The sequence below is a fragment of the Oncorhynchus tshawytscha genome, linkage group LG12, assembly GCF_018296145.1.
Source record: "Oncorhynchus tshawytscha isolate Ot180627B linkage group LG12, Otsh_v2.0, whole genome shotgun sequence".
Classification (NCBI taxonomy): Eukaryota; Metazoa; Chordata; class Actinopteri; order Salmoniformes; family Salmonidae; genus Oncorhynchus; species Oncorhynchus tshawytscha.
Window position 1 is genome coordinate 38,271,897 of NC_056440.1, and position 15,744 is coordinate 38,287,640.

General features: G+C 43.6%; 1 protein-coding gene across 2 annotated transcripts in view; it reads left to right on the plus strand.

The window, feature by feature from the left end:
* Positions 1-15,744, plus strand: part of LOC112263146 (cAMP-specific 3',5'-cyclic phosphodiesterase 4D-like) — a 91,975-nt gene that overhangs the window by 26,037 nt on the left and 50,194 nt on the right. Inside the window, exon 1 of one of the 2 annotated variants that reach the window (XM_042330617.1) lies at positions 12,735-13,023. The exons of the other annotated variant lie outside the window; for it this stretch is intronic. Within the exon in view, the coding sequence (XP_042186551.1) occupies positions 12,905-13,023 (119 nt within the window). The 5' untranslated portion in view covers positions 12,735-12,904. Of the gene's footprint in view, positions 1-12,734; positions 13,024-15,744 lie in introns of those variants that run through there. 2 annotated transcript variants of the gene reach the window in all.

The following is a 15,744-nucleotide window of genomic DNA, read 5'->3' on the forward strand; positions in this document are numbered from 1 at the left end:
GTGTCTCTGCAGGCCAACTCCTGATGGACGTCCTCGCGCAGACCGCAACGATAATGGGCGATCAGGGCCCTGTCGTTCCATCCCACGCCGGCAGCCAGGGTCCGAAACTACAGGGCGAACTCCTGGGTGCTCCTCGTCTCCTGCCACAGATGGAAGAGGCGTTCACCCGCCGCTCTACCCTCGGGCGGGTTGTCGAAGACTGCCCGGAAGCGGAGGGTGAACTCCTCAAACTGGTCCAACTCTTCATCTCCCTCTCTCCACACGGTGTTGGCCCACTCCAAGGCTTTCCCGGTGAGGCACGAGACGAGGGCAGACACCCTCTCACGGCCCGAAGGAGCTGGGTGGACGGTTGCCAGGTATAGGTCCAGTTGTAATAGGAACCCCTGGCAGTTCGCAGCCGTCGCATCATATTCCTGGGGAAGGGAGAGACAAATCCCACTGGGACCAGGGGCGCGTAGTGGAGACCCCGGTTGTGCTGGTGGAGGCACTGGAAGAACTGCCTGTCTCTCCCAGCGGTCCATTGTCTGGACAATACGGTCCATGGCAGTGCCAAGATGGTGGAGCATTGCTGCGTACTCCCGGACGCGCTCCTCCACCCCTATACCCGGGTTACCTGCTCCTGCTGATGCCATAAGTTAGGTCCGGTATTCTGTAGGACGTGCGAGCAAAGACTGTGTTACAAAGGCGCAGTTTAATGATAAAAATCACTGTGAACAAAAACAATATATACAATGGGACAAAAAACCCAAACGAAATGTGCACAAGCACTTACAATAAACAATACCGGACAAGGACATGTGGGGAACAGAGGGTTAAATACACAACATGTAATTGACGGAATTCAAACCAGGTGTGTGGGAAGACAAGACAAAACAAATGGAAAATGAAAGGTGGATCGGCGATGGCTAGAAAACCGGTGACGTCGACCGCCGAACGTCGCCTGAAAAAGGAGAGGGGCCGACTTCGGAGGAAGTCGTGACAACGTGTGCCAATGTGCCAATTTCAAGCTGCTCTATTGGTGATATTCAAGGTTCAAGTAAAACTGGTCTTAGCATCACTTAAAGGAAAACTATTTTGGTATTTGTTTCATTAGTCCATTGTTGACACAGTCCCAAAAATACAGAAATCATCTACGTATGAGGTATTTTGCATTGTATGATGCTGTGTTTTGCATCATATGATGCCAAATGCATCATACAGGGATGGTTTCTGTATTTTAAAAGTTACATGTCTTGAAACTGTAATTTTGCTAATGTTTAGAAAACATCCCTAACCAAAAGAAAAAAACACATTTAAATCACAGTGAAATTATCACAAAACTACCACTAGCCGGTCCCAATCATTATCATACAGAAAAAAACTACACGATTTTCAAAATCCTAAAATCGCTGAGCCTCTCACATTGAACAACGTCTTTCTGTATAATTTTTTTGGTCTTGCCAACATAGTGATGCACACACTAAACAGTGTGACACAGACAGGGAGTCACACAGTATAAGATTCTTCATTTGGTCATGAGGATTCTTGATACCACGCTGTCTCATGAAAACAAATGATGTGATTAGATTTAACGTACTGTAGCTACAATGAGCTGTGGCTCTAAGGTCTTAATTTAAGGTTAAGGTTAGGGTTAGGCATAAGGCTAGCAGTGTGGTTAAGGTTAGGTTTCAAATCTAATTTTTTAAAGACACATTTTAGAAATAGGCAGGCTTTATGACTTTGTGGCTCTGGTAATTAGCGACAACTGGTAGGTACTGTAGGTAGCCAAGACTGTGGTAGATTGAACTGCATTAACCCCTAGCGGTCATATGCAGAAGCATATATAAATTGTGAATTCATGTCATTTTATGATAAAAACAATTTTAAAAATTGCAGTTAAAACGTTAAGAAAAGTTTTACATCCCTACTACATGTTTGTTATAATTATGCCTATTGTAGGATACTATTTAATAAACTATCTTCAGTGGATAGGACAAGGATTTATGATATCATGCGTCTGACCCTATCCTATTGTTGTTGGTTTAAAAAAAATGATTGATTGTTTTTCATTTAATTTGAATGCAGTGCAATTACTTCTGATATTTCTGGAGAAGTGCAAATATGATCTGTAAGATGGTTCCATTATGTTTATAAAACATTTCATTTGGGAGCAGTGTAATATATATATTGGCTCTTTGTCCAGCTCTTGTGAAAAGTTGGGATGTGCGTGAAAAACCCTCCATAGTCTAAGTTGCCCTGTTTGTATTTTAGTGTACGCCCATGGGGAGCAATTACAGTATGGTGCAGTATGGTACAGTATGGTGCCTGTAACTGTATTTAGACATAGCCTATTTAAAACAAGTCCTTGTTTCATTTTTATTATAATTTGATTTACAATTATACACTGTATGGTTGTCGACAATACCAGAATTTTTACTTCGATACCAATACCAGGTTTAGTATCACAATAATCGATACAAAAACGATACCGCAACAACAACAAAAGAAGGCACATTAGCCAAAGTCACAGAGTGGCACTATCCAGACAAATAATCTAGTCATTCAATCAATTTGACTTTGTTTTTTACCAATCTAACTTCAAAACAGCAGAATGGTAGTCATTTACTTGAATGGTAAATCTCTATTGATAAACTGTGTAAATCAGGATGTAGCCTAGGTCTATTCACAATGCAGGTGAATGCATATTATTCAATAAGAGTGAGTGCATGCATTGAGTTATTGAACTTGTTTTAGCTGATTTCATGGGGCTACAGATTACAAACCATCCCTTTCCATTTAGGACTTAATTTATTGGCAACTGCTAGGAGAACATATTATTTTATTGAGCTGATCAACAACATTTGCATAGAATAAGCTAAATCTTCTCTCTACCCCAGGCCAAAATGTGTGGAATTGCAGCAAACTTACGTTAAAACTGCAAAAAAAAAAAATGCTGTCAAGAGGAGTGGCTGCTAAAATGTTTTGCGCGCAAAGTGGTGGGCCCCCAAAAGACTAGGAATATTGGGCCCCCCAAAAGGCTAGGGCCGGCTCTGACTGTTTATATCAGTATGGATGTGGGTAGGCAGACAGATCCACCACTTGTTTATTCATCAAAACCCAGCCGTTTCGCGCCACTGCCAGCTACTGCGCCTATAATTTAAGTTGTGAAAATAGCTCAAATATTTCTGACGGTGTTTCGTCTGACACATTGGTGCGGCTGGCTTCCGGATTGGTGGCGCTCTGTGTTAAGAACCAGTGCGGCTTGGTTGGGTTGTGTTTCGGAGGACGCATGGCTTTTGACCTTCGTCTCTCCCGAGCCCGTACGGGAGTTGTAGCGATGAGACAAGATAGTAACTACTAACAATTGGATACCAATAAATAATAAATAAATAAAAATAAAAATAATTGAGCCCTGGGAGGTCATACAGCTTAGCTCCTCACTGAAACATCCAACTTAATGGCTGTGTTTACACAGGCAGTCCAATTCTGATATCTTTTTTTGACCAATCACATTAGATCTTTTCACATCAAATCTTTTTCAAAACACAAATTAATGGAAAAAAAATATCAAAAATGGGCTGCAGGTGTAAACGTAACCATGGCAGGTAGACTAGTCATGAACTGTCCCTGGATGTTGTGACCCTTGAAGTGTTTGTGCTTTTCACATATTGTTCTCTTCAGGAAACCTGTTTTACTTGGGAACATCTTCAGAAAATATTGATAACTGTACATTTATATCATTCATCATGTCTTGTAAACTCACTGTCAACTGTGTTTATTTTCAGCAAACTTAACAGGTGTAAATATTTATATGAACATAACAAGATTCAACAACTGAGACATGAACTGAACAAGTTCCACAGACATGTGACTAACAGAAATGGAATAATGTGTCCCTGAACAAAGGGGGGGTCAAATCAAAAGTAACAGTCTGTATCTGGTGTGGCCACCAGCAGCATTAAGTACTGCAGTGAATCTCCTCCTCATGGCCTGCACCAGATTTGTCAGTTCTTGCTGTGAGATCTTACCCCACACTTCCACCAAGGCACCTGCAAGATACCGGACATTTCTGGGGGGAATGGCCCTAGCCCTCACCCTCCGATCCAACAGGTCCCAGACGTGCTTAATGGGATTGAGATCCGGGCTCTTCGCTGGCCATGGCAGAACACTGACATTCTTGTCTTGCAGGAAATCACACACAGAACAAGCAGTATGGCTGGTGGCATTATCATGCTGGAGGGTCATGTCAGGATGAGCCTGCAGGAAGGGTACCATATGAGGGAGGAGGATGTCTTCCCTGTAATGCACAGCGTTGAGATTGCCTGCAATGACAACAAGCTCAGTCTGATGATGCTGTGACACACTGCCCCAAACCATGACGAAACCTCCAACTCCAAATCGATCCCGCTCCAGAGTACAGGCCTCTGTGTAACGTTCATTCCTTCGACGATAAACGCGGATCCGACCATCACCCCTGGTGAGACAAAACCGCAAAACCATCCTCTCTCCCTGTAGCGCTGTCTTAGGCGTCTCACAGTACGGACATGGCAATTTATTGCCCTGGTGTTAAGGTTCTTCCGTCGAAGGAGAGTCGGACCAAAATGCAGCGTGGTTAATAATATACATCTTTAATGAATATGAATACGAATGATACAACAACAACAACAACAACAACAACAACAACAAACGGAACGTGAAAACCTATAACGCCTATCTGGTGAAATACAAAACACTTAGACAGGAACAATCACCCACAAACACACAGTGAAACCCGGGCTACCTAAATATGGTTCCCAATCAGAGACAACGATAATCACCTGACTCTGATTGAGAACCGCCTCAGGCAGCCATAGACTTTCCTAGACAACCCTACTCAGCCACAATCCCAATACCTACTAAAACCCCAATACAAAAACTCACCACAAAATAAACCCATGTCACACCCTGGCCTGACTAAATAAATAAAGAAAACACAAAATCCTAAGACCAAGGCGTGACACCTGGCCACATCTGCAGTCCTCATGCCTCCTTGCAGCATGCCTAAGGCACGTTCACGCAGATAAGCAGGGACCCTGGACATCTTTCTTTTGGTGTTTTTCAGAGTCAGTAGAAAGGCCTCTTTAGTGTCCTAAGTTTTCATAACTGTGACCTTAATTGCCTACCGTCTGTAAGCTGTTAGTGTCTTAACGACCGTTCCACAGGTGCATGTTCATTAATTGTTTACGGTTCATTGAACAAGCATGGGAAACAGTGCTTAAACTCTTTACAATGAAGATCTGTGAAGTTATTTGTATTTTTACAAATTATCTTAGAAAGACAGGGTCCTGAAAAAGGGACGCTTCTTTCTTTGCTGAGTTTAGATATAGGCATATTGATTGTTGAAAATTGTTCTATGACACCTAAATGGATGGGAATACCCCATTCTCATTTATTCTGATCTTCTTATACACTCTTAATATTGCATATCATTTCCTGTAGATTTTACAACAATAAGGCTTGGGGAGAAGCCTGGTGTTCATACCCATTCATTTTCCCGTTACAGTGTCTCATTAAATGAGTGATTATTAAACCTGAGGCTGTCTCCTAGCAACTGAGGCCTGATTGGTTATCAGAACCTACCTGCCCTTCTGAATTCTGTCATTCTGCAACCATGGAAACAAATTTACAAACATTAATCTGAAAGCAGAGCTTAAAGATAGAGAGGCCCGAAAGAACCTGGTCACCTGGACAACGCAAAGGGTACACTAGAGTGGATTTCTAGTCCAGAACTTTCGGTTCCCTCAAAAGGTTTTTGATGCCCATAACTTGGAAAACTTTCCATAAGGTTTCCATTTCAGATGTCAAGCATGGCCTTATTTCTATTACAGCATATTGGATGACTGTTATTCATATTCCATTCACTCAGCTCAACGTAACATCGATATGTTTAGGCTATTACATGATACTCATATTTTCCATATACCTATCATAAGGTTGCTACAACCTAGCCTACAAATTAAAGTTTACAATGTAGGTGCACAGGTCGAGGGAGATTAGAGTAATCAAGGTGACAGACAGTTACTGCATCCAGCTGATGTAGGTTGTAGTCATTAGTCCAACAGTTGCAAACTAGGGTTTCTATTGGACAAATTCAGGTATGTTTATCCCCGATTTGTTTCGTTTTGTTTGCTTCCTTTTCAGAAATGTTTTTCAACAGAATCGGTGGAATGAACCCCTGATCACACTCAAACACAGAACTAGCAGCCACATATAAACCGCATGATCACTTTGCTCATTGTATATATAATTCCTTCTCGCATCTACGCTCTCTCCTCTTCTCACCTTTTCCCTTCAGTGCACAATACAACAGCTGTCTGTGACCAGGCGAAAAAACCTCTCCAAGCCAAACTTTCATACCATAACCACGACACACAGCCTACATTGTTTTCACCATATTAATGTCATAGTCAACATAGCTACTAGAACTAACACGTTAGTAAACCCACTAAAATAATGCAGTACAGTGTACAGCAAGCAGTGTAGCAGTTACACCGGCGGGCCCCGGTGGCAATAAAATAAAACCAAAAGCTTACCTTGACTTTACCAGTGTTGGCTAGCCATAGCTAGCTAGCTAACATAGCAGCCCTCTCTGTTTGACGGGTATTTGTGTAGACTAAACTAACTAGCTGCATTGCTAACTAAGTAAATGAAAATAAAACATATATTTCCAACAAGATACAGCTATTTCTCTCTCTCTCTGTCTCTCTCTCTCTCTTGCTTCTCCTTAATTTTGGAAGAAATTAATTTGTTCAAAACTGTTCAACTATTGTCTCTCTCTTTGAGTCAACTACTCACCACATGTTATGCACTGGGGTGCTAGCTAGCTGTAGCTTATACTTTCAGTACCTGATCCTAGGTTTTCATTGTCTGATCTTTTGATTGGGTGGACAACATGTCAGTTCATGCTGTAAGAGGTCTGATAGCTTGGAGGACGTCCTCCAGAAGTCGACATAATTACTGTTTAAGTCTATGGAAGGGGGTGAGATTCATGAGCCTCCTAGGTTTTGTATTGAAGTCAATGTACACGAAGGAGCATCCACTGATGTTAATGTTTTACTAATTTTATGAAATTCACTGAAGAGGATGGTACTCCCCTTCCTCCTCTGAAGAGCCGCCACTGATGTCAAGGATTTATTTGCATATCTTACTCTCCTTCCTCTTGCTATAGATGGCATTTTGGAGACCTACACATGCGTAGTGAATGTAGCCTAGGTCACAGGGTCACAGGGCCTGCTTGTCACAGGGCCTGTGGTGTTTGTCAGGATAAAAATAAATATGAAATGAGAAAAGCACAGGTAAAAACAATTTGAAGGAAGGCTTCCCAAGTGGCGCAGCAGTCTAAGGAACTGCATTGCAGCCTGGCCATTTCTGGGATGGCGCACAATTGGCCCAGCATTGTCCGGGTTTGGACGGGGGGTCTTTCCTTGGTTCATTGCGCTCTAGCAACTCCTTGTTGGCCGGCCAGGCTCCTGCAGGCTGACTTCAATAGTCAGTTGAGCAGTGCTTCCTCCGTCACATTGGTGCATTTGGCTTCTGGGTTAAGCGAGATGGTGTTAAGAAGCGCAGCTTGGCAGGTCATGTTTTGGAGGACGCATGACTCGGAATCTTTGCATTTCCTGAGCCCATTGGCGAGTTGCAGCAATTAGACAAGATCATAATCACGAAAAGGGGGTACATTTTTTGGGGGCGGTAAACAAGTCTCAGTTGGAAAATTACACAAAATACTAATGCTAATGCCAAAGACACACCAGGATGGCTATAAAATTGGTGTTATGTGATCCAGTCTCACTCCTGACAACAGTGCATTCGGAAAGTATTCAGACCCCTTCCCTTTTCAAGAGTTTTTTCCGTTATAGCCTTATTCTAAAATGGATTAAAAAACAAACATAATGACAAAGTCAAAACAGGTTTATAGTAATGTTTTCAAATGTATATACCATTTTTTTTTACATAAGTATTCAGACCCTTTGCTATGAGAATCGAAATTAAGCTCAGGTCCATCCTGTTTCCATTGATCATCCTTGAGATGTTTCTACAACTTGATTGGAGTACACCTGTGGTAAATTCAATTGATTGGACATGATTTGGAAAGGTACACACCTGTATAAATGAGGTCCAACAGTTGACAGTGCATGTCAGAGCTAAAACCAAGCCACGAGGTCGAAGGAATTGTACGTAGAGCAATCCCCAAGAACACAGTGGTCTCCATCATTCTTAAATGGATTACGTTTGGAACCTCAAAGACTCTTCCTAGAGCTGGCCGCCCGACCAAACTGAGCAATCGGGGGAGAAGGGCCTTGGTCAGGGAGGTGACCAAGAAGCCGATGTTCACTCTGACAGAGCTCCAGAGTTCCGCTGTGGAGATGGGAGAACCTTCCAGAAGGACAACCATCTCTGCAGCACTCCACCAATCAGGCTTTTATGGTAGTGGCCAGACAGGACAGCCCGCTTGGAGTTTGACAAAAGGCACCTAAATGACTCTCATACCATGAGAAACAAGATTCTCTGGTCTGATGAAAACAAGATTAAACTCTTTGGCCTGAATGCCATGCGTCACGTCTGGAGGAAACCTGGCACCATCCCTACAGTGAAGCATGGTGGTGCAGCACCATGCTGTTGGGATGTTTTTCAGCGGCAGGGACTGGGAGACTAGTCAGGATAGAGGCAAAGATGAACGAAGCAAAGTACAGAGATCCTTGATGAAAACCTGCTACAGAGTGCTCAGGACCTCAGACTGGGGGCAAATGTTCACCTTCCAACAGGACAATGACCCTAAGCACACAGCCAAGACTAAGCAGGAGGGGCTTTTGGACAGGTCTCTGAATGTCCTTGAGTGGCCCAGCCAGAGCCCGGACTTGAACCCGATCAAACATCTCTGGAGAGACCTGAAAAAACCTGTGCATCGACGCTCCCCATCCAACCTGACAGAGCTTGAGAGGATCTGCAGAGAAGAAGGGGAGAAACTCCCCAAATACAGGTGTGCCAAGCTTGTAGCGTCATACCTAAGGAGACTCAAGGCTGTAATTGCTGCCAAAGTTGCTTCAACAAAGTACTGAGTAAAGAGTCTGAATACTTAGTTTTTTTTTTATTTGCAAAAATGATAAAATCCTGTTTTTGCTTTGTCATTATGGGGTATTGTGTGTAGATTGATGGGGGGAATCTTTATTTAATCCGTTTTAGAATAATGCTGTAACGTAACAAAATGTGGAAAAAGTCAAGGGCTTTGAATACTTTCCGAATGCCCTCTAGGTTGAGTAGATCAGTAAGAATAAAATCAAGTGTAATCCCTTTTAGATGTAATTTTAAGGCAGCAAAATGTGAAGACTGTGTAAGGGGTGTGTAGACTTTCACTAGGCACTGTATGTTACTCAGCACTGAAGTGGGTTGTGTGCTGATTATACATGTGAGGCAGGCATCCAATCTAAGCGATTTTTTAACCCAGCTGGCCTTCTCTGCGGAGTGGGTGCTCTCTCTCTCGCTCTTTCTATACACCACCTTTGTTAATGAGTAAGTATGAGAAGTGAATGTTTTCCCAAGGCTCTGTATACAAAGACCCAAAACCCTTTATTTGAGCCTATTTTGTCAGTAGGTTGGACAGTACAGTAAGGCCCTGTTTGTTGGGTTCGTGATGGGGCCTGGTGAAGGGGTAATAGGGTCAGAGAGGAAGAGGTGGCGGGAGAGGTTTCATTCTCGCCCAAATCTGTCCAAAATAAGCCTAATGCATTTCTATGGGCTTATTTTGGACCTAAGCTTGTCGCCTGCCTTCCCGCCTTTGGGACAACGACTCCCATTGTTAGGGCGCAGACATGAGCATCTAGTCATTATATACGGATCTCTGAAAGGGTACAGCAGGGGATTGGGACACAGGAAGTGTGAAAAGGCCATCTGGAGCAGAGAGGGAGAGAGAAAAACACCGCTCCTACCTCTTCTCTTCTCTTATTCTCTGATTTCCTCACACTCTCTTGCTCTCCCCCTTTTCTCTTGCTCTTCCATTCTCAGTTACTCACTCTCCCTTCTTCCTTCACTCTCTCTCTCCTGTTGATCTGTCGCAGGTGACCTTGAGAAGATCTCAATGGTATACTCCTAGCATCCTCTCTCCTCTATCCTCGTTTCCTTCTCAAACCCCATTGAGGTGAAGGAACCTCTGGTTTTCTTGTCCAAATGGGCTTTGAGAAGGAAACAAGGAGAGTGGAGGGAGGACACAAGGAATATGCAATTGAGATATTCCCAGTGAACCGTTTCTAAGCTCCTAATGAGGTCTGTGACCCTGGGCTGTAGCACTCTGCGCCTCATAAGCCAATCACACTGACACATTCTGAGACAGCCTGGCCAATTAGGTGTCCACTGTCTCTAACTCCCTCTAGCACACTGTCTCTCCCTCTGTGTCTGTCACCACTCTCTCTCTTTCGCTCTTTCTCTCTGGTGAGCTATTGAATGTCTTGATTTAATAATACAGTTGAAGTCGGAAGTTTACATACACCTTAGCCAAATACATTTAAACTCAGTTTCACTTTTCCTGACATTTAATCCCAGTAAAAATGCCCTGTCTTAGGTCAGTTAGGATCACCACTTAATTTTAAGAATTTGAAATGTCAAAATAATAGTAGAGAGAATGATTTATTTCAGCTTTTAGTTCTTTCATCACATTCCCAGTGGGTCAGAAGTTTACATACACTCAATTAGTATTTGGTAGCATTGCCTTTACATTTTTTTATTTGGGTCAAACGTTTCGGGTAACCTTCCACAGCTTCCCACAATAAGTCGGGTGAATGTTGGCCCATTCCTCCTGACAGAGCTGGTGTAACTGAGTCAGGTTTGTAGGCTTCCTTGCTCGCACACGCTTTTTTCAGTTCTGCCCACAAATTTTCTATGGGATTGAGGTCAGGGCTTTGTGATGGCCACTCCAATACCTTGACTTTGTTGTCCTTGAGCCACGTTCATCCCTAGGAGACAGAACGTGTCTCCTTCCTGAGCGGTATGACAGCTGCGTGGTCCCATGGTGTTTATACTTGCGTACTATTGTTTGTACAGATGTGTCATGCACAAAGTAGATGTCCTAACCGACTTGCCAAATCTATAGTTTGTTGACAAGAAATTTGTGGAGTGGTTGAAAAACGAGTTTTAATGACTCCAACATAAGTGTATGTAAACTCCCGACTTCAACTGTATATGCCATTTAGCAGACAGTTTTATCCAAAGAGACTTACAGTAGGACACACATGGGTGGGCCAAGCAGGAGTCAAACCCACAATATTGCTGTTGCAAGTGCCATGCTCTACCAACTGAGCCACACAAGACCATATTTCTGATAGCACCCCACTGAGCACAGACGTCAATTCAACGTCTATTCCATGTTGGTTCAACGCAATTCCATTGGACTGATTTGGAAACAACGTTGATTCAACCAGTGTGCCCTGTGAGACAACAGCCTAACACCATTCCTGAGTGCTCACAATGTTGCAGTCAGTGATGGTCTGTGGCTGATTTGGCAGCCAGGTGTGGGTGGGTGCATGTGTGTGTTCTGTGTCTCTATGTCTGTGTGTCTGTGTGCATCACGATGTGTTTCGACATGTGCATTGTTGCATCTGTCATTGTATCACTGACTTTAAAGCAGTGGATAGCCACCAAGGACCAGTTGTCACCTGCTAGCTCTGCTTTTGTGAGCACTAGGCAGAAGCCATGACAGACAAACACAGTTGTGTGTCTGCGTGCGTGTGCTTGGTGTTCAGCTCTTACTGTCCTACCTCTTAGAAGAGACTGTCCCTTGTTGGCAACAGAAGGATGCTCATTACAAACCCAAATTAGCCTGGCAACAATGCACCTTCATTATGGTAAAATATTAGTTGAATCATCAATGTCATTGCTTGCAGCTATAACAAACGTCTTGTTCTCCCTGCTATTGATCGAGGTTATGGGAAGGATTTGGAGTTAACGGGTAGTCTAACTGAAAAAATGTGTTTTCAACTACTGTCAACTGTTAGCAATTGGTTAAATGTTAGGCGGTGATACAGTATGTTTCTATGGTGGTGCTGGTGTTGCTTTTGATAAGGCTCATGCAACGACAACATGATGGTGAATTTCAGCAAGTGCAACCCCTGCATGGTGCACTGCTGCCACCTAGCTTTGGAAGCTGGGTATCACAGCTCTTATGGGTGGACTATCACAGCACTGAGTGAGTGGGAGAATTTCAATGGAATTCCTTGATTCCTTGGTCCTCTCTCCTCGCCTCTTTCTCAAAACCCATTGGATGAGAAGGTCAGAATGTGTTTTGAGATGGAAGCGAGGAGAGAAGACACAGTGAATCAAGGAAATGCAATTGAGATTCTCCCAGTGAGTGAGTGAAGTGAGTGAGTATTATCTTCTTAGCTATCTCAGATGGTCATAGAAGCCCGTAGAGCGAGATGGTAATAGTCTCTTAGAGACAGACAGTAGTAGCGCTGGTACCATACTGTATGTGTTTCTGAGGTAACTCACATGTGAAGTATTAGTCAGTAGCTACATGTACCCACCCCTCCACACAATCATATAGTCTCTCGCTCTCTCTCTCTCTCTCTCCCCCTCTCTCTCTCTCTCTCTCCCCTCTCTCTCTCTCTCTCTCTCTCTCTCCCTCTCTCTCTCTCTCTCTCTCTCTCATTCACTCCTCCTGCCTCTCATACTAGCCTTATCTCATGCTTCTCCCTCCGTCTCTCTTTCCTTTTTCTCTTGCCTCTTAGAGGGGAGATGTCCAGTGGAGCTCTAGTAGGGGTGTCGTCCCTGGCGCGTGTGTGTGTATGTGTCTCTCTCTACTGTGTGTGTCTTCTGTAAGGGAGTGGTCCCTCACACATATGTGTGTAAGTGTGTGTTTGTTTCGGCTGTGAGTGTACGTAGAGTGTGGAGGTGTAGTAAGATGAGTCTGCCAGCGAACTCTGAGTCACTTGAAAGGATAGCACGCTACCGCCATGCCTGCTCCAACGGCTCTCCATACGCCACCAACAAGCCCATCGATATCAAGCCCAAGAGGAGAGGGTAACTGTGGGGACCGGGGCTCAGGCACTGGGGGATGGGGATGGAGGGTAGGCTACTGTGACTGTGCATTCCTGCAGTAGTATCTTTATTTGTTATTCATCTAACATTATGTGGTGTTTCTGGTTAAGTTATTATTCCAAGGGTATAGTGTGCAGTTTTGTCACAGAGACTGAGGCTTGACATGGACTAGAATGGGATTGTTGCTGTGATTCTTGCACTGTCCTAGTTATTTTACAACTGAGTGGTTGAGGTATTAGAAGAGGAAGAAAGATGAGGGGAAGTTGCGAGTGTGATTGAGTTCTATTAGCCAACTGTATTTATCAGTAACAGCTCTTTAAAGCCCTTCATCATTTTGTGTGTGTGTGTGTGTGTGTGTGTGTGTGTGTGTGTGTTTGCTCTCCTATCTGAGCCCTACCTGGCCTGCACTGATAATTCTCTCCACCGGGGCAACCCTAACAACCAGAGCAGCGTTCACATTGGAGTGCGCCACAGTGTTATGTAAAATGTCGTTGCTCCGTTTCTCGGTTGCCAGGCTGTGATAGCTTTGTGGCTTTGGTTTTTCTAAGTGATCCAGACAGCCTCTAGTTCTGTAGTTCTGTTGTTTGCTCTCTATAGATCCAGTTGCACAGGTGTTGGTCGATAACAACAGTACACATTGTGCGTGCCTGTGTGTGTGTGTGTGTGTGTGGAGCAACACGTCTGCTGTTAGATAGGCACGTAGAGATTGGTGCCATTAGAAGGGTAAAACAGTCGACAAATGGAATGAGAATGAGAGCTCCACCAAAGCCTGCACTTTACTCCATGTTCTGGAAGACGGGTCCTTTCAGAGGATTATTCAGGTTATTGGCTGCTAAAGCTCATAGCCAAAACACTTTCTTCCCATTAGTGCTAATTCTGCAGGGTTTTAGACCTTGTTATCCCCATTCACTCTCTCAAAGTAATCAGATGTGCATTATGATTATCAAAGCAGGTTTTTTCTATATACGTGTATGTGTGTGTGTGTGTGTGTGTCTGTGTGTGCGTGCGTACATGCATGTATGTGTGTGTGTGTGTCTGTGTGTGTTTGTGTGTGCGTACATGCATGTGTGTGTGTGTGGTGTGTGTGTGCGTGCGTGCGTACATGCATGTGTGTGTGGTGTGTGTGGTGTGTGTGCATGCATGTGTGCTTGCGGGAGTGTGTATGTGCGCAGGCGTGTGTCTGTAATGTAGGGTACCTTTCTCAGCACCATAACCATGTCATAAGATAAACGTCAGTGTGTCGTAATATAGATATGGGTGGAGCTCAAACCGTCGATTGAGTGGGCTGACCATCTGTTCTTAGCAGCCTCACGTCAACCTATTTATAACTTTGCACTGATAGTGAGCGTGAATAGGGCCATCTATATGTATCATAAACTCATGTTGGGAGGCCTATTTATCGCTAACAAAATCTATTCAACAAAGTGACTTTAGAATATTCGGATTCTTAGCTTGGCCTAATTCTATGGTTGCTAGGCCTACTGCAGGTTACCATGAAAAAAGGGAACTTCCGCTTTCGAATTCCAATAGCACAGGATCAAATGACTAAGGGCTCGGTTCAATTTGTAACGGTGAAGTTCATCGTTACAGCGTGATTGAAATTTAAAGGCGATGTTCCCACGTTAGTGGAGACTGAATTCACGGTGAATGCTGTATTTGTCAGCTCAATCAGAAATTACCTTTTAAATTGAGATAGTCTGTAATGCTTCAGATATACAGATTGAATCGAGTCCTACCAGGTACAGTATGCCTATTTCAGCACTAGATGGCAGTAATGCTTAAAATGATCTGTAGGCTGAACTTTTATTATACTGTACCTATACATTTACATATAACTGAATGTAACTGCTGTACAGACCTTCTTAGTTTGAGCGTTTTGTTATCATTTCTTTAAATTGTTACGCCTTTCTTGTAGTGTTCTATGCAACAATGACGATATTACAGTTTCAAATAAAAATGATAAAGCCTTTAGCCTGTAGCTATGACCCAGGGGCGTGACTCGGGGCGTCACTCATGCGCTCTCCTGAACCAGTGGATTGTGCCTATTCAACTCTGGTTCATTCACTGCAAAAGACTGACAAAGGGTTATGTAATGTGTATAGCATGGCCAGTCAGTCAGGCAGCATGAAATCAGCCACACTACCTCTGCTGTTAGAGGTAGTTGGTTTGCCAGCTTCACACAGAGGTTCATCCTCTGATTGACTCCAGTACTGGAGAAACATGGTATGCATCCCAAATAACACCATACGGTATTCCCTACAGTATGTAGTGCACTACTTTTTACCAGGGCACATAGGGCTCTGGTCAACAGTAGTGCATTATTCTGTATAGGTAACAGGGTGCCATTTGGGTGCCATTTGGTATGATCCTGTCAACAGAGGATAGGTACATAATGCTGGATGGAGAGTGTATTTATACTACACCGTGGTGGGGTGTATTTATACTATACCGTGGTGGGATGTATTTATACTACACCATGGCAGGGTGTATTTATACTACATCGTGGTGGGATGTATTTATACTACACCGTGGGGGGATGTATTTATACTACACCATGGCAGGGTGTATTTATACTACATCGTGGTGGGATGTATTTATACTACACCGTGGTGGGATGTATTTATACTACACCGTGGTGGGATGTATTTATACTACACCGTGGGGGGATGTATTTATACTACACCGTGGTGGGATGTATTTATA